This window comes from Pleurodeles waltl, chromosome 6, assembly GCF_031143425.1.
Source record: "Pleurodeles waltl isolate 20211129_DDA chromosome 6, aPleWal1.hap1.20221129, whole genome shotgun sequence".
Classification (NCBI taxonomy): Eukaryota; Metazoa; Chordata; class Amphibia; order Caudata; family Salamandridae; genus Pleurodeles; species Pleurodeles waltl.
Window position 1 is genome coordinate 287043283 of NC_090445.1, and position 23365 is coordinate 287066647.

Below are 23365 nucleotides of genomic sequence, written 5' to 3' on the forward strand. Positions count from 1 at the left end.
ATAAAAGAGATGTGCTCTGCCATTGGAAATTTACTGTTGCAGTGGTTTCTGTGTCTAATATTGATGATCAGAGTGTGTAGGAAAGTCCTCCTTTTTGCCCTGGTCACCCCAACACTTTTTGGACAGGTACTGGTGGTTACTGACTCTTGGCTGTGCCCTGGGTACTGCTTACCAGTCCCAGAGCCAATGCTCTGTGTAAAGTGGATTTGCAAATTAGGCTAATTGTAATTGGCAAAGTTAACCTACCTATAAGTCCCTAGTATATGGTAGGGCATGGAGGTTTAGGGACCCCAGCATAGGTAGTGCCCCCATAGGTGCACTGCTGAGGTGCCCAGTGTCATTTTAAAAGCAGGTCTGCCTTGCTGGCTGCTTTTAAATTAAAGTTACATGCAAATTCGACTTTGGAATTAAAAGTAGTTCCAAAGTCTTAAACTACCTTATTTTTACAATAAGTCAACATTCCTCAGAAAAAGTGGTTAAATGCTTATTGCACATCTGGCAGAAAGTAAATACAGAAATATATTATCAAGAGTACAAACATATGTTAGGTGCCAACCTGGTGCAGAAACCCAACCACCACGGGTTTCGAAAATACACAGACACATAGGCGGTAGCAGAGCACCGACTACGTTGAGTGCTGTATAAAACAATATGCAGAGTCTAAAAAGAGCAACCAGGGCACTCCATGATTAGTTATTTTGTGACGGATACTTTAATCCTTAGCGTTGCAGTATGCGAACAAAAATACAAATATACATAGATGTACAAAGTCCATGTAAACAATTGAAAATACGTGAGATCAGTGATAGCCAACACGTGGTTCGTCCTTACGGACTTCTTCAAGGCTTAAAGGTTCTGTAAATTCAGGAAATGCAAAGTTCCAATATGTAGTGAGAGTAGAACCATATCCGGAAGATTGTGATTTATGTGTCCGGATAAGTGAGGGTCCTTCGTGATATCAAGGACCAATAGTACACATCAGGGCATAAGAATACCCCAAAGGGTGAATCCGTAGTAAGGTACGTTACCTGTCAGCGCTACCTTACGCTGTACCCGGCACGCTTACCGAAGCGTCACTGACTCCCGGATCCTGGGGAATCACCGATCTCTGCTCCAATTCGCAGACTTGGTCTACTGAGACCTCAGACGGAGTGTGTATCCCATACTACGGATTCACCCTTAGGGGTATTCTTATGCCCTGATGTGAACTTTGCATTTCCTGAATTTACAGAACCTTTAAGCCTTGAAGAAGTCCGTAAGGACGAAACACGTGTTGGCTATCACTGATCTCACGTATTTTCAATTGTTTACATGGACTTTGTACATCTATGTATATTTGTATTTTTGTTCGCATACTGCAACGCTAAGGATTAAAGTATCCGTCACAAAATAACTAATCATGGAGTGCCCTGGTTGCTCTTTTTAGACTCTGTACCTTATTTTTACATGTAAGTCACCCTAAGGTGTGCCCTATGTGCCCCTAGGGCTGGGTGCCATATAATTATAAGCACGGACCTTATAAAAATAGTTTTATAAGCCCTGGTGAGGTAAAACAGCCAAATTTGTTTTTCCCTCGTTGTAGTGAATGGCCTCAATAGGCTAGAATGGGGAGACTTTATTTTAATTTTAAAAGTCCCCTTAAATGACAGATATCAAGAGTTTGGTATCAAATTAATTGTTATAGTAAACCCCACAACTTCCAGTTGTTGGATTTAATATAACTTGTTCAGGTAAAGAGTTTTAAACTTTACCTAAAAAGTTGCCAACTTCAGCCCTGCAGTTTTGTCTGCTGCTGTGCTCTGATTGGCCAGCCTCTGGCAGCCTGGCCAGGCTGCCTTGATGAGGTGTGAAGTGGCCTGGCTTCACACAAAGAGATGTGCCTGTGGGAGGAGATCTCCCCTCAGCAGATGGTGAGGAAGGATGGGGGAGGGCTGCCAAACTGGTCTTCAAAGGCAGAGAAGGACATTTGGAGCAACCCAGCAACACCCCCACATCCTGCAAACCCAGACAGTTAGGTGCCCCCTTGATTAGATTAGGAGAGGGCAGGAGAGGGGCGTGTTTAGGATTTTTAGCCACACCAGTGGGTGGGCTCAGCCAGATGTAACCTCCAAAAATCACTTTCAGCCATGATGGATTTTTGAGGAATGTTGCTCCCTGGGATTGATTTTTGCCACACTTCCCAGGAAGTGGTCATCACAGGGGGAAGGACCCTGCACCTGATTGGAGAACCAGGACCTTCCTGTTTTTCACCCAGGAGCAAGAATAAAACTGGCAGACCTGCACCCACACCTCAGATCCCCATCAGATTCCAACAAGGAAGAACCACAGGAGAAGAAGGACTGCTCTGCTGGACCCCTGGCCTGCACCTGGACTCTGCACTCTGTAGGACTGCACCAGCTGCACACTTGGGCTTCACCTCAAGAAGGACTCTGCCTGGCTTCAACTGATTCAAGGAGGGACTCCCTGTTTGCTACAGGTGAAAAATTGCTAACCAGAGCCCCCTGCACAAACTCCTGAAGAAATCAACCAGCTGACCACTGTCCAGTGGCCAAAAAGGAGTTTGCGCCAGATGCATTCTGGGAGTTGTAGTCCACCCCCCCAAGGCTCATCTCAGAGCTTCTGGAACCTTGGGGTGAGCTGTGGACCCCAAAAGAACCTTAAAGGAACATCTGGAAGAAGATCCAGAAGTTTGGAGAACTTTTGAAAAAAAGCTCCATAGAGGGACCGACCCGCCGCGGCAACTCTAGCCGGCTTGCCTCAACTGCGACCTGGCCGGATTTGCTGGTTCGTCCCGGTGAAGAAAATCTCCAAAAAAAGAGACTAAGTCCGAATGTAGAAAGACGACCGGGACCTCCCAGCCAGCGTATCGGAGGAGGGCTCCAAGGACGTCGGATCAAGATCCAGGGTTTACCCCGGTCGAAGGATTTTCACTTCGAAAAAACAACTAAGTCCGAAGGTAAAAATCTCCACAGAGGGCTCCTGTGACGCGTATCCAGAGAGGAGTTCCAGGAGGTCGGATTGGACTGGAAGGTTCGTCCCGCTGAAGAAAATCTCCAGAAAAGAGACTAAGTCAGAAGGTAAACATTTGACCGAGGCCTCCTCGCGGGCTGTAGCCGAGCCGGGCTCCATCGCGGTCAGCCTTAAACTTTGACTTTGCCCCGGTCGAGGTGTGACCAGATGACCAGATTGGCGCTTTTTGTTTCTAGGTACTAGAAAACAATAATTCTTTAAAAATTCATACCTCCGGTTCCTCTTATCTGATTTTATTCGTTTTTGTGTCATTTTAAAGATAAAAATATAATCTATTTTTTTAAATTGTTTTTGGATTTTTAAACTGTTTCCTGTGTTTTATTTAATTACTGTTTTGTGATATTTGAATGCTTTACACTCTGTCTCCTAAGTTAAGCCTTGTCGCTCATTGCCAAGCTACCAAGGGTTGAGCTGGGTTTAATCTACTGAGACCTAACTGGACCTAAGTGGAGGTTAGTGGCCTATTGCTAAGTGTAGGTACCTACCTGCCCTTACCAATAACCCATTTTCCAACAGAGTGTGTTAAAAGACTTCAGGAAATAACTCTATTTATAGCTGACTTTTTAAAATTGGCCTAGATATTAATTTTATGCAACAGCCAAGGCTGGGTAAGACTGCATCAAGAGATAAACTACATGCCCAACAATTAAATTAAAATAAAATGTGTAAAGGCAAAGTTCAATCTATTTGATATTTGGTGTAAACAAGATTGCGCACAGTGAAACAGTACCCTTCACTCGCTAACGCATTAGGCATGCTCTCACATTCACCACTTATTAATAACTCAATCACTGAGCAGCTTGTGCACCATGTGGATAGAGGTTCATTGAATCTCGGACCATGCAAATAAACAATCACAATTTTGGTGGTGTATAGACGGATGTACAAAAATATGGTGTGGTAAGGATCAGAAATTGAAAAAATAAAAAGAAATGATTAACTCTGTTACACATAGCATTGAGGAATGCATACCGACAAAAAGGCTTTCCTCTGCTAGCACAGAAATAGTTTGTGAATGTTCAGAGCTTATTTAAGTGGTATTATCTCAATCATAGGATATGGTGTGCAACACACAGGACAAGTAAAACTAATGAAACAAAGACAGAATTAGCCAACTTGAGGAATTCATGTCTATCTCGTATCAAGATCCTGAGATAGCCAAAGAGCTTTCAGAGATGAATCAAGTTTTATTCTGAAGAAGAGATATGTGAAAAATAAAGAAAAATAAACAAGAGGTAGTAATGGGGTGTTACAAAGGGGAAAATGATGGCACTTATAACTGGGGCTCCTAATTAATACAAACTAATAGACAGTCAAGAGGAAGTAGTTAAAGTAGTCTTCTGTCATGTCTTCTGTCATGAGTATAGAAATGTATGCACTTATGTTTTAACAGCAACAAAGAGCGAGGACAAAATATCAGTCAAGCAAGTCAAGTTGTTCAAGAGATGCTAGATCAAGTTTACCACCCTTACAGAAGATCTTGTCACAATCAAGGACCTATTTACCAATAAGGCACTTGGCTGAGACAGACTTTTAATGGCTTCTATAAAATCCATACATCTAGTGATTCTCCAATATTATTTCCAGTTTTCAACCACTTTAGGCAGGAGGTTCATATACCTTAGCAAGTATATTTCACTTCTCTCACAAGGATAAGTAATATTGTGGATCATGTAGACCTACATCTCTAGTAAATACAGACTTTAAAATCTATATGTCAGTACTTCTAAATTAGGTTATAGGGGCCTTAAGTGAAGAACAACATGATTTTATGATAGACAGTTCCATGCCTGTGTAACATACTTATTTGCAACAATTGCTAGCGGTCAAATTACTATCCATCCATATGCTGCTATATTTATTGCTACATTAAGGGCCTTCAACGTTATTTGGAGGTCCCTTTGGAAAGTTATGATGTAACATTTGGAATTCTGTGTCCTTTATTCAAAATATCCAGGCTCTATATCAGAATCCAAAAGCCTCTGTTGGGTACCCAGCCATTAAGCCTTTTACAACTTGCCCTGTATATAAAAGCCACTAGCATGAAAATAGTGGGAGATGGTGAGATATTAAGACCTCACCCTAAATATCTGTGATCCTAGCTGTATATGCTGATGATCTGTTAATATATAATAGCTCAACAGTCCACATTTATCGAAAGCGTTATCTCCAAATGGTCTAAAATATCTCTGTATACAATGAATTAGAGTAAAAAAGAGATTTTTGAAGTGAATTGTGCAACATCAAACATAAGTAAAGTGATAGACATGCTCAGTTATCAAGTCAAATTCTAAAATCATTAAAGGTTTAGGAAATTATGAACTAACGAATAGCTCATATTGGTTAAATCAAAATGTATATTTTGGGTAAGATCATTTTGTTCATGAAATCTGTCATGATTTCCTTAATTAAAAGTTAATACATTTGAATTTCTGATAAATAAAGATCTATGGAATTTTAAAACTGAAGGGTGTGATTATTGCAAAAATAAGCTCTAAGGACGTTGGGAGATATTTAATAGTATGCAAAAAACTCACTCAGGAACGACAAAAACATTCACTACTGAAATTAATATCAAACCATCTCAAAACTGATTTAAATGAGGATGCCTATCTATTGGGACATATACATACATGTTCAAACCCCAATGGTTTAAACAAAAAATAGGATTTACGTTTTTACTAAAAGCTGTTAAAATGTGAAACAGCATTTACAATCTCAGTAAAACGTAAGTGCTCTCTTGTTATGCCCCATGGTGATTGTTATCCACAGCACTTCAAAGTCAAAGGCAATGGGATAAAGATCACAAGTTAGGGATTATGATAACTGGCCATCATTTGGGTAATAATGTCTTTCTAACCTTAGGAGGATCATTTCAAGCAACAAAGGTTCCTTCGAATTGAAAAGCATGATATGGATAGTTTCAAGAGTGTGATCTGTACTAGGAAAATAGCATACCTGAAGAAAATTATAGGAAAGCAGAAGTAGACATAAAAAAAATTAGAAAGAATCCTTCAGGTCCTACAGCAAAGATCCAGTTGCTCAGGTGAAGAGCATGTACTTCCCCTAACCGAAATGAAACAAAAATCGCTGAAGCAAATAGCTGAAAACATGGCCAAGCGAGTGAGGCTTGTGGCACAGGTAATATGAACTGGGAGATTTGCCAGGTACATTACTGTGTTGCCAATCCAGGAGTGAAGCAGCTGGCCAATTAGTACAATTTTAACAATTGTTGAAGCTCCCGAGATAGTATGTTTTTGTAGATCACCATGCATGACTTTACTAGCCAGCATTAGCAGTATTATAGGAGAGCATCCAGAAATGTTATGTGATCTCCCAATTTTGAGTGAGGTATTCGATACAGAAATATGTATAGAGGATCTTGCAGAGGCCCTGGGGACTATACAATCAGGGAAAAAAACCTGGGCCAAATAGCCTTGTAGATCAATTTTTCAAACAACAAGCTGCGGTGAATGCCCCTTATCTCTGGAATATGCAACACAACAATCTTGTGGCTGGAACTCTTCCATTGGACCTATGGACCGCAATGCTCACAGTGATCATGAGTGCTCGGATAGGCCAATTTCCCTATTCAATATGGAGGCTAAAGCCTTCGCCAAAGCAATAGTGAATAGTCTGATGATGGTCATTAAGTGACTAGTCCACCGAAATCAAACAGCTATAACACAATCTATTTGATGAAGCCAGTGTATGGCAGAGAGGCCCTAAGAGTCATTCTCTGTAGAGGAATATGGTACTCTTCTGTTGGCACGGGGCACTTTGGAAAAATGGCTGGGCTGGTGGAATTGATGAGACTCCAATGTTTGTTGGTAAATGATAGTCCAAAGTGACAGCCTTTCTGGGTCTCTTAGCACCGTGGACTTGATGGACTATATTCAGCATAGGGCACATGTAGTGGGTTCTCCTAGGACCCTGATAGTTGTTAATGCATTAAAGATACGTGAGACACTATCTCTTTTTCAAGTGTTCTTAATTTATCCCTGAGGCTGTGGTTTAAAGACTCTCCCAGTTCCTTTATAGTAGCTCGTAGGGTATTTTCCTTGAGGTTAGTCCAGGAAATAACATTCTTTCCCTTTTCTCCTCTAGGTTCTTCACACGGTGGGAGTGTTGGCCGGTATAGTCAGGATGGCTCCACTGGGACAGCCACGCCCCTCCTGGGACGTGGCGGGTCCGTTCGTCTAGCGGTCATAGGTGGGTTTGCCTCTCTCCGCCCGTCTCCTTATTCCACTCTTCGCCTTGTTCGTCTCCATGGTTCCACTTGCTCCTGTCGTCTCATCTTGCCTCTTCATCTCCGTGTCTCTGCTTACTCCGGTCCTCACTCCGCGCTCCTTCCGACTTCCTTGATTCACGCCTCCACTTCCTCCGTGTTCCCCTTTTTACCCTTCAACGACGACGAATCAACCCGGATATCCGGATTGATAGTTACTTCCTGGTGGTCGCTGCTCTGTGTTGTTCCCCCGTTGCACTGCTGATGCGGCTCAGGGGGTCAGTGCTGTAACCGGAGACGCGATGACCCGGTTACAGCACATTTGATAAAGTTTTTCCATTTGCATATTGTTAGAAATGGGGTCTCTAGTTGGCAGTCGGTTTGCACCCTGTCCAAGTAGTGACCATCACTCTAGTCAGGATAAGGGAAATACCCACTCAGATAACCCCTGCTCACCCCCTTGGTAGCTTGGCACGAGCAGTCAGGCTTATATCAGAAGCAATATGTAAAGCATTTGAACATAACACACAGTAATAAGTGAAAACACTACTAAAAGAACACCACACCAGTTTTAGAAAAATAGACAATATTTATCTGTGTAAAAGAGGACCAAAACGAGGAAAATCCAACATACAGTGCTAATGATATGAAGTTTGGACGATTTAACTAAAAAATACTGTTCATTGAAGTCGATAGCTCCACCTGGGGCAAACATGGTGTCGTGATCAACAAAACTAACAGTTCAGGCCGGCCGCGCCGTCCCAGGCCAGTTACAGAGTCGGGAAGACCCACAAACAGTACCTTTCGATTGGCAGGGCGTCGTGTTCCCCGCTGTGAGCTCTGGAGAGCATCGTCGCTTGGTTCCATGCTTTGTGGATCGAACTCCGGGCTGATGAAGTCTGGAGCGCTGGCATGGATCGCGTTGGGGCTGCGGTGCGGGAAGCGTCATCGTTGTTGCTGAGGCAATGTCATTGGAGTGGCGCATGACTGGCTCTGTGCGGCGTCCATGGGTCGCCGTGCAGGCAGGGTCATCTGTTAATGACACTGCAGTTGATGGTGCTGGCATCGGTGGACCGGATTTGCGATGCGGAACGGGACGGTACTTCTTGCTCTTCACAGGCGGTGTCCACAGGTCACGGTGCAGGCAGTGGCACTGCTGTCAGCCGGGGTGTCGTCGTCGGGGATGCCCAGGCTGAGGTGTGACCAGACGATGCCAGAGTGTGGGTCCCACGCATAAGGGTTGCAAGCAGCGGCTCGCTGTAGTCATCCAATGACTGCATCAGTGAGACCAGGGTCGCAGTGTGAAGCGGGGCAGTGCAGCTCTGCGCAGCGTCAGGAGGTCAGGGTGCGGGCCAGCGGATCGTTGACAGCATTGCGGTGGTTTTCCTTCTCTTACAGCACAGAAAACACAATTCCTAGTGCTGGAGGTGGAGGAAACTGAAGTCTTTGATGTCCCTGAGACTTCCAACAGAAGGCAGAGTTCTACTCCAAGCCCTTGGAAAACTTTCTCGAGCAGGACACACAGCAAAGTTCACCCTTTGCTCTCTTTCCAGGCAGAAGCAGCAACTGCAGGCCAATCCAGCAAAGCAACACAGCAAAGGGGCAGTACTCCTCCTCCAGCTCTTCTCCTTGCCAGAGGTTCCTCTTGATTCGAGAAAGATTCTAAAAGTCTGGGGTTTTGGGTCCAATACTTATACCCCTTTCTGCCTTTGAAGTTGGCAAACTTCAAAGCAAAGTCTCAAGTGTGTTTCAAGATCTTTCCTTGTCCAGGCCGGGCCCCAGACACACACCAATGGTTTCTAGACTGCATTGTGTGAGAGCAGGCACAGCCCATTCAGGTGTAGGTGACCACTCCTCCCTCCACTCTAGCCCAGATGGCTCATCAGGGTATGCAGGCTACACCCCAGCTCCCTTTGTGTCACTGTCTAGAGGAGATTCACAAACAGACCAACTTTCAGTCTGACCCAGACAGGGAATCCACAAACAGGCATAGTCACAGAATGGTTAAAGCAAGAAAATGCCTACTTTCTAAAAGTGGCATTTTCAAACTAACAATCTAAAAACCAACCTCACTAAAAGATGTGTTTTTAAATTGTGAGCTCAGAGACCCCAAACTCCAAATTTCTATCTGCTCTCAAAGAGAAGCTGCACTTTAAGGATATTTAAAGGAAGCCCCCATGTTAACATATGAGAGAGATAGGCCTTGCAACAGTGAAAACCGAATTTGACAGTATTTCACTGTTACTACATGTAAAACACACCAGTATATGTCCCACCTTTAGCATACACTGCACCCTGCCCCTGGGGCTACCTACGGTCTAACTTAGGGGTGCCTTACATGTAGTAAAAGGGAAGGGTTGGGCCTGGCAAGCGTGAATACTTGTCAAGTTGAATTGGCAGTTTAAAACTACACACACACACAGACACTGCAGTGGCAGGTCTGAGACGAGTTCACAGGGCTACTCAGGTGGGTGTCACAACCAGTGCTGCAGGCCCACTAATAGCATTTGATTTACCGCCCTGGGCACCTCTAGTGCACTTTACTAGGGGTTTACTAGTAAATCAAATATGACAATCATGGATGAACCAATCAACAGTACAATTTACACAGGGAGCACTTGCACTTCATCACTGATCAGCAGTGGTAAAGTGCACAGAGACAATAAACTACCAAAAACAGAGTCCAGTACACCATAAAAGCAGGAGGTCAGAAGGCAAAAAGACAGGGGAGACACGCCAAATGCTGCCAGGTCTAACAGGCTTCCATTAGTAGGAGATCTCTCAGACATGCAAAATCTCACATATGTGAACAGATTGCTTCAGGAGCTGTAGCCTTGACTTGTGCTCCAGTTCATCGGCATTCTGTGTGCCTGCCTGCGCACGACTTGGTTGTGACTTGAACTGTCAGAGCCTTCAATCTATTATTTATTTTTGTCCAAAGTGATATGTCCGCCATTACTTGCGTACACATGAGATCCTGTGTATGCAAACAAAGGCTGTTATGGAAAGACAATGCCTTGAATCAGTTTGGTGAAAAATGTGCAGTGATCGGGGGAATCCCAGAAAAATAAATTGCCTAAGCCAGAAATTAATTTTATACATTTTAAAAAAATGCATATCACGTTAGCTGAAGCAAAAGCGGGTCAACAATGTAAATGGCTTATGTTTTAAATAATACCCTTTTCAGAAAGGTACTAGAAAAATATCTCGCATCAATACAAATTATCATTTTATTGTCATCTTTACTAGTGCCATTCGTATTCCACAGTGACTATGAATTAGTCCTGAATTTAAACTGTGCTGTTAAGTGCAATGCCTTTATACATCGCCCTTCAAAATACAGAGCAGCATCTGCCCTATGAAGGTAATTCATGACGTCTTAGGTTTTCACGTTTGTCTCTAGATGTGATGGCAATCGACAAACACTACCTCTAATTTTGGAATTTCTTTTGATTTGGTGTACATCGTTCACATTTTCTAAAAACTGAGTGGTTTACTTTTTCGGTCAGAAACCCAACGTAATTCTCAGTAGGCGAAGCCCACGTGCAGTAAGTGGAGTGCTGTGCCATTTGAAAACGAACGTATTTCTCAAATATTACATATTAACTATGAACTTCTTTTCCGAAACTGGGGAGGGTGAGATTCTGCTTGGATGTATTGTTTTAGCACGGTTCTATATAGTAGGCAGTCTGTAATAACTAACAATAGTGTGAAAGAGAAATATAATAAAACCTTGAATGTATTCCCAATGTGCGAAAGCTCATAACGTGATGTGCATCACACTCCCATAGCGTCACCAATGCTACCAGTAACTCACCATCACTCTCCACTGCCCTCTCCCATCCCTCACCAGAACCTCACTTTCACCACCCATGACACACTCCCATCACAGTATCATCATTGCAACATTCGCAGTCATCATCACTCACAGGAGCATCAACATCACACTCTCAAAACACTTACTATCTCACCATCACAACCCATTGCACATTCTTAACACTCACCACAGTCCCATCCAGTGCTTAAGCTGAGAAGGTGGTTTTCAGAACTCGGCACCATCACTTAATTGTCAGCACCAGCTCTGGGGACAGTCCACCAATTTGTGATGCTGTCTGTCTAATTTTCAGATGAGCACAACAACAGTGTTTAATAACTCAATATACATTAACAATGAAAACTACTTGCCTTTGGCACCATTATTATAGCTCTGAGTAGCCTTCTATACCCCTAATTTTCACACTTGTAGGACTGCTATGGTGTTAGAAATTGGGTCTGTGTTCGGCAGACGTATGCACCCTGTCCAAGTTAATTTGTAAAGTACTTGTGGAATAATTCATACAGTAATGCAGGGAAAATACCTCAAAACGTACTCCACACCAATTTAGAAAAATAGATAATATTTATCTGAATAAAACAAGACCAAAACGACAAAAAAATCCAATATGCACAAAATCAAGATTTACTTTTTTGTAGTTTGAGTAGTCTTAATCCATGGGAATAAATTGTTTAGCACAAAGTACCTGGGATGCATCAAAAATAACGCTGAGGGCCTCAGAGGGAGTGAGGTGTTGGAAAGTCGATTTTTCCGGTGCGGTGGGGATAATGCATCTATTCTTTCCCTTTCAGGAAGGGCAGTGCGTTGATTTCTGCAGCCTCGGTTCATAACTGCAGTGTGGGGTTTGATGACAAATTGGCGCCCAGGGACGATGCATGGAAAATCCAAATATGCTGTGATGATAAAACAGGCACTGCGTCGATTCTACAGGTGCTGCACCAGTTTTTCAACTGCAAGACAGCCACTGTGGCGATCCTGCAGGTGTTGCACCAATTTTTCCAGAGCTGTAGATTTTCTCTCTTAGGTGAAGTCTTTGATGGCCCTGAGACTTCTTAACAAGAGGCAAGCTGACTATCCCTTGGAGATCCCTTGTGAGGGAAGGGAAAGTCTTTCCAGCAGAGTCGGGGAGCAGCAGGGAATCAAGCAGAAGAGCAGTCCTTCCAGAAAAGCGGTTCAGATGAGTCCTTCGGACAGCACTGCAGTCCTTCTAACAGAGTCCAGTTGCAGGTCCAGAAGTGTCTGATCTGAGGGGGGTACAGACCCAGTATATACCCCCCTCAGATCAGACACTTCTGGACCTGCAACTGGACTCTGTTAGAAGGACTGCAGTGCTGCCCGAAGGACTCATCTGAACCACTTTTCTGGAAGGACTGCTCTTCAGCTTGATTCCCTGCTGCTCCCCGACTCTGTGCCTTTGAAGTGGAGGAGACCTTAAAGAGTGGTTTTGAAGTTCACCAGTTTTCCTTTTAACCCAGTCTCGTCTGCCAGGAGATCTGTGGGGAGAGAGTTATCAGTCCTTTGTGTGAGGTAAGACCACTATCCTTTGAAGTGTAAGTGAGGGCCCATCCACGTTTCCTCCCCAGGAAGACCTATAAGTATGCAGATGCAGCTAAGTGTCCTGTATTTATGGCTATCTGGATGGCATGCACAAAGGGAGGTATCAACCAGCACAGAACAGATGTGGATTGGAGACAGACAATAAGGCACAGAGGGCAGTAACTACAGGGAAATGCCTTTTTCTAAAAGTGGCATTGCTAAAATAATAATGTTAAATCCACCTTCACCAGGGAGCATGATTTCTCACCACAATTACAAACATCCCAAACATGGCAATGCCACTCCTTTTAGATCAGAAGTTACCAGTTAAAGTATAAGAGAATTTCCAAGGCTGGCCTATAAGGGGAGCAGGCTTCACAACAGTGAAAAACGACTTTGGGTGTTTTTCACTACCAGGACTTTTAAAACGTACAAGTACATGCCCTGCCTTTTACTTATCTAGCCCCTGCCCTATATGCTACCTAGGGACTACCTTAGGAGTGACTTATATGTAATAAAAGGGATGTTTAAGGCTTTGCAAGTAGTATTAAATGCCAAGTTGAAGTGGCAGTGAAACTGCACACACAGGCCTCGCAATGGCTGGCCTGAGACATGGTTAAGGGGCACAAGCAGTGGTGCAAGCCTTCTAGTAGCATTCAATTTATGAGCTCAGGACACATACAGTGAAATGTACTAGGGACCTTTAGGTAAATTAAATATGCCATTTGGGTAGGATCCAATGTTACCATGTTTAGGGACGAAAGCACAAGTACTGTAGCACTGGTAAAGTGCAAAGAGTCCTAAAACCAGCAAAAACGAGATCAGAAAAATGGAGCAAGGCAGGAAAAAAGTTGGGGGAAGATCACCTGTTAGGTCTAACAAATGGTCAGTAGTGGCAATGGTAGCTCTAGCAGGGCAGTGGGTGGTGTAGGCTGCAACGGCCTCCCAAGAAGGGACCTGTCATGTTTTTTTTACCAAATCAAGCACTGGTCTCATCATTGCCAGCCAGCAAACTCTTGTATCACTCACTCAGCACAATTTCCCAGTCACAACAAAACACGTTCTTACAGACACCATCATTCAACTGTGTCACCTTAGTTACCCATCACACTCTTGTCACTCACAAGTGCATCACCATTCCTACCCATCACGTTCTCAAGGTCACCACCACTCACAACAGTATGACAAATGCTTTTGAGCATACTGACATTATGCACCAAAATCTCAGCTCCGCTAGCCAGCATATGAACATCACCAACCACAGAGTCACTAGTGATATTGATGACGTTCTTCTATAACTCAACACAGTTGCGCCATGCATCACTCCTGCATCCCTCACTGTTACAATGGGTCAGTCTTCGACCACATTTTGCCGATGTAACCTATCAAATTCTTGCATCCTTCTCAGCAGCTTCACCATCACTACCCACTGCATACTCTACAGCACTCAACACATCCAAAACATCACTACCAATGATCCTCTCACATCACTCAAATCAGTCTCAGTATCATTACCTAACCTTACATCGGTCGCCACTTCCCTACCATTGCTGTCCATCACACTTATACATCATTTGACAGTCTCACCAGCACTACACGTCGCATCTCATTTATTCACAGTAGTCTCACCACTACTACCAATAATACTGTCATATCACTCATCCTACCAAAATTACTGTTGTATCATTCACCCTACCAATAACGCTGTCATATCACTCACCAGCCTCACCATGGCTACCCATTAACTACCACACACTCACCACAGTATCACCACCTTTATGCCTCACAATGTCCCATCACTCACTAGTCTCACCCTCACAACCAGTGGCATTTCCCATAATTCACAAGTCCCACCACTGATGGCCATTAAACTCTTAACATACTCCGAGCCATTGCACTTTCTGTTCTTCGCACTCTGCTGGCCTTTTTAAATTATAATGCTATTGTACAGCCTTGAGATAAGTTGCTGTGCCCTAACTCTTGTTGACACAGTAAATCTGCAATGCTGCTAAAACTCTTTCAGGACACTTTCTGTGAACTATACGCCTTTAACGTAGTAAACTTGCAGTCCTCTGTTCATCGTCACAGATGCTGCAGTTCTGTTGTGATTTGCACCTTTCTGAAACAGTGAAGTTACAATCATTGTGAGTGTGATCGTTGTGATGTGCACCCAGCAAACAGTGAAGTGCTAATCCTTGATATTTACCTGCACGCCAGGGCTATTGGCTCTGCCAATGCTGGCTCTATATCTAGTGCAGTGGTTCCCAACCATTTGATTTCTGTGGACCCCCACTTTAACATTAATGGAACCCAGGGACCCCCACTGAATCATCAATAGAATCCGGGGACCCCTGCCTGAGTCATTACTGGAAGCTGGGGACCAAATTTGTCAATATTTGTTAATATTTTTAAATTTTCTAGGCTCTCGCGGACCCCCTGACAATGCTTTGCGGATCCCCAGGGGTCACCGGACCACAGGTTGGGAACCACTGATCTAGTGGATATAACTTTAAAATAGTCTAACTATCCACCCTTCATTTCCACAGGAAGATTAATCACTTCTTACTCTTTAAACCATAACAATTCTGAGGTTTCCATCACCATGTTAAAAGTCATATTTACACATGTTTTATTCTTCCTTGTTAATGAATCTAATTGATGTAATTTATGTTTTTGCACTCACTATTTTAGGTTCGTCCCACAAACCAATGGTAATTAATCAGACATTAAAATACTTTCAGACTTGGGCTATTCACATTTACGTAGATCTTCCCTAATATATATTATTATTATATATCATCGCTAAGGATTCTTGATAATAGTTTAAGCACAAATTAATGTTAAGAATTAGATGATATACATATCTGACCTTAGACTCCTCTGTCTCAGATAGACTGCTGGTCTCATCCTCATAAGGCGTTTCAAGGTCAGACTCCTCAGAAGCAATAGGCACAAGCACAGTCAGGTTTGGATTATGGATAAAATTACTTGTGTGGTCCAGTTCGTCCATAAGAAACTGTTCTTTCGTTAACACACCATCAACAAAGTTGAAGTCAGACTTAGAGTCTTGGCCTGTGTCCACATGATTTTGCACAAAGTTGTCTTTCTTCATGTCTTCGTCCTCCTTGGCTTTCCTGCCGAATATTTTAAGGACGGTTTTCTTCACAAAATCAACTCCTCTAGTGATCCGACCAATGGCAATCTGCAGATTGTTCATCTCGCCGTCCTCGTCGGATGCTGAAAGGTTGTCTGCACTAAAGGAGCTTAGCAGTAGAGCCAGGAACAGGTTCAGAACCTAAATGGAACAAAAGAGATAATGCTGGGTCAGAAGATAGCCAATGGGCTAGTGCATTTTCACCTGCATAATTCACTTAACGATCACTCATTTTACAATGCACCTATGTAGATGTGAGTAAAAACAATGTACTCATACATAATTTGTCCTCAACATTTTCCATCCTGCATCGCAAGCGCAGCTAACCAGTGGTCACTTTTTTGGGTCTGGCTTAGAGACAGATTTAGATATCTCGCTGCTTGAGTATTTAACCGCAGAAAATCCAGTAGAAAAAATACAAACATAGAATTGCTGCATGCATGGTGACCATCATGTAATTATTTTTTAGGAAGCGAAAGAAAATCATCCAAAAATGACATCTGTGCTTGTACATGAATGCTGAGCGGCCAACTTTGAATGATTTTTATAAATGTGAAAAAAATCCAAGATGTCCGTTGCAGAGCATGGTGGTCATATTGGAATGATTTTCTGAAACCAATGGAAAAATCATTGCAAGATCCCCACCATCCTTGTGTACACATGTGCTGCAGCTATTTTTTAAATGATTTTTCTAAAAGCTAAAATAAATGATTCCGAGATGGCTGACGAACATGTGCTTGCATGGAAAGTGGCCATATTGTAACATTTGTTTTCTTGCTTCCATAAAAATCATGCCAATATGACCAGACTGACCCCATGTCCCACTGGATGTTATAAATCCCATGCTGGGATTTCTTTTTAACAGCATCTTTCAAAATAACGTTAACATTATTTTTTTCCACACTAGCTCTACACCTCCTAACAGATAGTAACTAAAATAAAACATGACTTTAACCTCCTTTTCCTAGGGACAGACTAAGAAATAATCATCGTCCAGACTAAGAAATAAAATTATATTTACGCCATGTGACCTTTGCCCACCCTTGTTCTAGCTTATACAAATATGTTCTTCCTCCACAGGTTAACATATTTTACACTTTTCACGCAAGTTTGATTCTAAAATGGACACCTCTTCATACCCTTTTCAAAATCTTTTTCAACCATGACACTCATTATATCTCATTAAGTCATACAGAAGTAGAATCACTGTCCTGCTACGACCTGCCAAACCAGTCCCTAGTTTAAAACACATAGATTAGCGATTTGAATGGACAGATGGGTCTAATGGGAGATGGATAGTACTCTTGCATGAGCAATGTCGATTCATTTGAAGCACTGGTGTAGATGCCAATTGAGGAGACACTCTATAACAGTGGTTCCCAATCTTTTGACCTCTGTGGACCCCCACTTTACCATTAATGTAACCCAGGGACCCCAATGAATCATACTTGGAATTCAGAGACCCCCCTACTGAGTCATAACTGAAAGCTGGAGACCTAATTTGTTAATATTATTTAATTTTCTAAGCAGTGGCGGATCCCCTGAGGAGGCTTCACGGACCCCCCGGGGTCCCTGGCCCACAGGTTGGGAACCACTGCTCTATAATGTTTATAAACTCAAAATAGGAGAGCAGAAGGAAGACTGCCTGATAAATTAATTTCCTTTACCTCTTTCCCTCTGACCAAAATTCCCTTCTCAGACTGCTACAAAACAAAAACTTTTTTTGGGGAATTCCTATCTTATTTAAAACAATCCTTTCAAGCTAGAGGTCTATTGCCCCACAGTTCACCAACGGGAAACAGCCTTTACAATGCGCCCGTTACCATGCAATACTTTTACCACACATCCATTTGAACGCATATGGCTTTACCACTCATTTATCATGTGTATGCCTTTACCACACATGGCTTTACAACAAAAATGTAAGTATCTTGCATGTAAGTGTGAAATATATATTCCCTCACCAAAGGCACCAAAGTGCATATATATATTCACAAAGAAAAAAAAGGTTACAGGTTTGTTATAATTGGGTTCAGATTTTACACTCACAAAACCAGAGAAATTCAGCTGCTATAGTTAGAGTTGTCAGTGCTGAAATATCTAGGGTAATTGGCAGTGCATGGCAAGGGCACGAGTTATAGCTACCTTAGGCCTTGAGCTATAGTTACTTGAAATAACTAACTATGACTGCTAAATTTCTCTGGTTTTGTGCAACTAAATTTAGAACCTAACTGTAACGTCCCTGTAACCTTTGTTTTTTAAGTACATTTCTATGTTTTTTTAAATTTTCATTACTATACGTTAATCCAGCAACTGCTGTACACGGCCTTTGGCTGAGCACAGTGGGTGTTGGCCATAGGCCCTGGCCTGCAGCCAGGACTTGTGTCCAACCCCCTACAACCACCCAACCCCATGCTGTGCACACCCTTTGGTCTTGTGCGGCAGGAGTTGGCCGCAGGGCATGTCTCTCTGGGTGTGATAATAGGTGTGAGAGGGTGTCAATGAGTGTGAGAGTCTGGGTGTGAGAGGGTCTATGTGACAGTGGGTTTGAGTGCCTGGGTGTAAGAACAGGTAAAATAGGGGCTCTGGGTGTGACAGTGGGTGTCAGAGTGTCTCTGTGAGTAGGTGTCTGGGTCTGTGAGAGTGAGTGGGTCTGTGAGGTGGAACGTAAGACTGAGTGGATGCATGAGTTTCTCAGTGAGTCTGTGAATGGGTGCATGCATGTCTGAGTGGGTGCATGAGTCTCTGAGTGGGTCTGTGAGTGGGTGCATGAGTGTGTCTGTGAGTAGGTGCATGAGTCTCTGAGTACATCTGTAAGTGGCTGTGTGAGTGTCTGTGTGGGTCTGTCAGTAGTTGTGTGAGTGACTCTGCCACAAAGGAACCTCACCTGCCCTTTTATCCATTCCACAGCTTTGCATGAAATATCTACCCAATTTGAAGTATGTATTCTGCACTACATCTGTGTAATGGAGCACAAGGAAATGTCACCAGTGACCTTGTGTGTGTTTGGCAATGTGATTGTTACTCGTGCATCTTTCTCCAGAATTCTTTGATAAGATGACATAAACCACCAAACAAAGGCCTTTCCTCTTATCTATATGAAGCTTCTTTGTTTTGGGATGTCCTCATATTCCTCAGCATCAAGAACCAACCATCAAATTGGCAGGGAATGCTCTGGGGGGTCCCTTTGGGAAGCTGTCATCCTGCCAAAAGGTGGGGAAGACATATGCATACTACGAAGGCAGACAGTGCGGGCCAAGCGGACACAGCTTCCAGCTGATTTGCACATTCTAATACTGTTAGCAATTTAAAGGGAGAATCATGAGGGAGGGGACTGCGTGCAGCCCCCTCCCTCAGCTGATTTCAGCTTCAGTGACCCCATTCCTCAGGGCCCACCTCTATTCAATGGAGGAAGGCCACGCGGCTCCCCTAAATATTCCCCCGGGACCTGGCCCACCCGGGGGCTCTATTCAAAACAAGCAGCAAAAAATTATGGCAAACATTGTTTTTATTGCTCTTTTGCCCTGTCAGGGTCTTTCTGGGACCCCAGAACCAGAGCTAAGGGATCAGGGTATCTCTGCCCCGGCCCCTTTTCTTTTCTTAAATTTTTTTTTCAGGGACTTTGCTGAAGCAGAGTCCCAAGATGGCTGCCAACACTTCCTAGTTGAAGTGCTGGCAGTCAATCAGATCTCTGCACATGTTTTGGGAGTATTTGCGCCCCCAGATATCTATATTAAGTTTTCTTGTAATATACCCAAAAAATTAAACGGATTTACAACAAACAAGAAAAAGGCTTTCTTCTGCACTAAAAGCTACCTTTCTGCCAAATTTGGTGTAATTCTGTGAAGCCGTTCGGGCTGTAGTTGTTTTTAAAATCCCTATGGGAATTATAATGGGAAATGCATTTTTTGAACACTTTTTCTCACACCCGCTTGACGGATCACCCCGAACCTTCCAATGTAGAGCAAAATTCTCAGGAACACTGTTCTTGGAAAATTTCATGAAGATTCGTCAAACGGCGCCAAATAAATTGGTAAGTCAAAAAAAGCTTTTTCTATTAGAAACATGGTCCTAACTATAACTACCCAGGTAATCTATAAATATATATTGTTAGACCTGTCAGCTCTTGTCATCTTTTCCCCTGTCTTTTTCACTTCTGACCTCCTGTTTTGATCCTGTGCTGAGTTTTGTTTTTGCTGGCTTTAGGATTCTGTGCACTTTACCACTGCTGACTAGTGCTACAGTGCAAGTGTTCTCTGTCTAAATTGGATGGGTAATTGGTTTATCCGTGATTGGCATATTTTATTTATAAGTAAGCTCCTACTAAAATGCACTAGAGGTGCCCAAGGCCTGTAAATCAAATGCAGTGAGTCTGCAGCACTGATTGAGCCACTCACATGAATAGCCCTATAAACATGTCTCGGACCTGCCATTGTAGTGTCTGTATGGGCAGTTTGGAGCTGCCAGTTTGACCTGGCAAATGCACCTACTTGCCAGGCCCAAACCTTCTCTTTTACTACATTTAAGTCACCTCTAAGGTAGGCCCCATGGCTAAGGTGCAGTGTATTTAAAAAGTAGGACATTTACTGCTGTGTTTTACATGTTGTGATTGTGAAATACGGCTAAATTTGTTTTTCACTACTGCAAGGCTTATCTTTCCCATAGGTTAACATGGGGATCGCCTTGAAATATTGTTTTAAGTGTAATCTCCCATTGGGAGCAGGTAGAGATTTGGAGTTTGGGGTCTTGAAACTATATCTTTTGGTGAAGTTGGTTTTTAAATTGTAAGATTAAAAATGCCTCTTTTAGAAAGTGGGCATTTTCTTGCTCAACCACTCTGTGCCTCTCCCTGTTTGTGGAATACATGTCTGGGTCAGGATGACAATTGGACTGATTGGGAATTCACTAAAGACAGTTATACAATTGGGGCTGAGGGGTGCCCGGCATATCCAGATGGGTCTTCCTGGGCTAAAGTGGAGGGAGGAGCTGACACTTGCACCTGAATAGGACTGTGCCTGTCCTTACACAAAGCAGGTTCCAACCCCTGGTGTGTATCCGGGGCCAGTGCAGGAAAAGCAGGGTCTTGTATAATACAACTACTTTCCTTTGAAGTCTGCCTACTTCAAAGGCAGAAATTAGTATACATATTGGGCCTATGAGACCACAGCTTCAGAATACTTCTGGAATAAGGACATTCTGCCAGGAAGATGAGCTAGATGTCGTAGGAGGGACTGCCACTCTGCCTGTTGCTCTGCTGTTCTGGCTTGTTGCTTCTGTCATGAGAGTGAAAGGACTGGACTCTTCTTTCTACATCCTGCTTAACAATGTTCTCTAAGGGCTTGAACTCAGCTTGCCTCCTGTTAGAATTCTTAGGGACATCAAAGACTTCATCTGCCAGCACCTGGGCTTTTCTGCTGAGAGTCTTGACTTGCCAAGGGGTGCCAAATCCAGTCCTTGGGCCCCTGGAAGTGAGTTCTAGTGAAAACAAGAAGAAACCAAGTGCATCAACTCCAGAGTGACTTCAGAACCGGTGCCGCTGTCCGACTCCATGCCACTGCCTGTACCAGAGCCGCAAGTCCCTGCTGAGTGCTACGACTGCGACCGACGCTGCAGGCCCAACACCGCTGGAGTGCCTATCAAGTCCTGCTACAGCAGGAGTCCTGAGTGCCGTGTCCCGATGTTCCGGACACCCGACTCCTCCGCTGCACCTGTGGCCCTGCGGTGTGATTGCAACACCACAAAGTCGATGCCTCATGTCATGACTCTTGCTGGATTCATCGACGCCTCCGGATCATAAGGAACCAACGCCTCACCATCTACGCCTCATGACCTCCCCTGCAACCATGAGGAACCAACATCTCACCTCTCCTGCTTGGCAGTAAGGAACCAATGCCTTACCTCCCTGGTAGCAATTAGGACAGATGGCGCATTGGCTTCAGCGACGCCTCACCTCCCTGATTCCGTGCAATGTGTTTGTTTCATCGTTTCCCAAAGGTACTGTGCCTGGGGTCCATGTGTCTCTGGGACTGCCCTGCTCTCTCTGGTGAGTGGCACTGGACTACTGGTAACGACTCTGTCAACATGTCTTGATAGCCCCAGTTGGAGCTGATGTGTTTCTAAGTGCTTTTATTGAGATTGAATTTGTATCTATGCTTGTCAATGCTGGATTTTTGTCATTTTGGTCTTGTTTTATTCAGATACGTATTGGCTATTTTTCTAAAGCAGTCTGAAGAACTTTCGATGTGATTTCCCTGTGTAACTGTCTATGTGTACAAATACTTTACACATTGCCTCTGAGAAATAACCTGACTGCTTGTGGCCAAACTTTTGAGGGGGTGAGCAGGGGTTATTTTAGCTGTGTGGCTCCCCTACTCTGACTAGAGTGAACGTTCCTACTTGAACAGGATGCAAACCATTGCCAACTACATACTCTATTTATCTAATATAAATATAGATATATATGTATATATATAAAATCATAAATAATATAAATAATACATACATACACATTAGGGCAAGGGCGACTTTAGGTTTTAGGGGTGGGTGAAGGTATTGGGGTTTAGGGTGGGTTATGGTGTTAGGGTGTCAAGGGTATTTGTAGTTTTAGGGTAGGTGAAAGTAGCTGGGCGGCAAGGGCATTTTTAGGGTTTAGGGTGCGTAATGGTATTTGGGTGGCAAGGGTGGTTTCAGGGTGGGTAAAGGTATTGGGTGACAAAGGTATTTTTTAGGGTTTAGGGTGGGTAGAGGTATATGGACAGCAAGGGTATTTTTAGGGTTTGGGGGAAGGGGTATATAGGTGGGAAGGATATATTTAGGATTTATGGCGGGTAGGGGTAGTTGGGTGCCAAAGGTATACTTAGGGTTTAGGATGGGTAGGAGAATTTTGGTGTCAAGGGTATGTTTTAGGTTTTAGAGTGGGTAGGGATATTTGGATGTAAAAGGTATTTTTAAGTTGTGTAGGGGTGTTTGGGTGGCAAGGGTATTTTGAAGTTTTAGGGTGGGTAGGATTTAGGAGTTGGGGTTGATAAGGTAATATATATATACATACACACACAAACATATTTATATGTATGTGTTAGAAATGGGGTCTTTGGTTGTCAGTCAGGTTACCCCCTGTTCAAGCAAGGACCCTCACTCTAGTAAGGGTAAAAGAGAATCACCCTCAGGTAACCACTGCTTACCCCTTGGTAGCTTGGCAGAGCAGTAGGCTTAACTACAGAGAGCTAGGTGTAAAGTATGTGTACCAACACACACAGTAACTTAATGAAAACACTACAAAATGACAACACCAGTTTACAAAAATAGAAAATATTTATCTAAACAAAACAAGACCAAAATGACAAAAATCCAACATACACAAGTCAAGTTATGAATTTTTAAAGATTCAACTCAAAAAAAGCGCTTAAAAACACAAAATGCTTCGATGAGGTGTTAACACGGCGTCGTAGCGGAGTTGTTCCCGAAAATCCGACACCAGTGGCGACGGACATGGAGTCGCATAGACCCCCAGGTACAGTACCCTGGTGAAGAAATGAAAACGAGTCGAGGCACGAAGTCGGGGATCGCGGCGTCTGTGCGAAAC

At 43.4% G+C, this 23365-nt stretch overlaps 1 protein-coding gene across 1 annotated transcript in view; it reads right to left on the reverse strand.

Moving 5' to 3' along the window:
• SCN4A (sodium voltage-gated channel alpha subunit 4) overlaps window positions 1-23365 on the reverse strand; it is a 1135018-nt gene that overhangs the window by 348801 nt on the left and 762852 nt on the right. The window contains exon 16 of the mRNA XM_069238085.1: window positions 15499-15924. Coding sequence (XP_069094186.1) covers window positions 15499-15924 — 426 coding nt within the window. The remainder of the gene's footprint in view (window positions 1-15498; window positions 15925-23365) is intronic.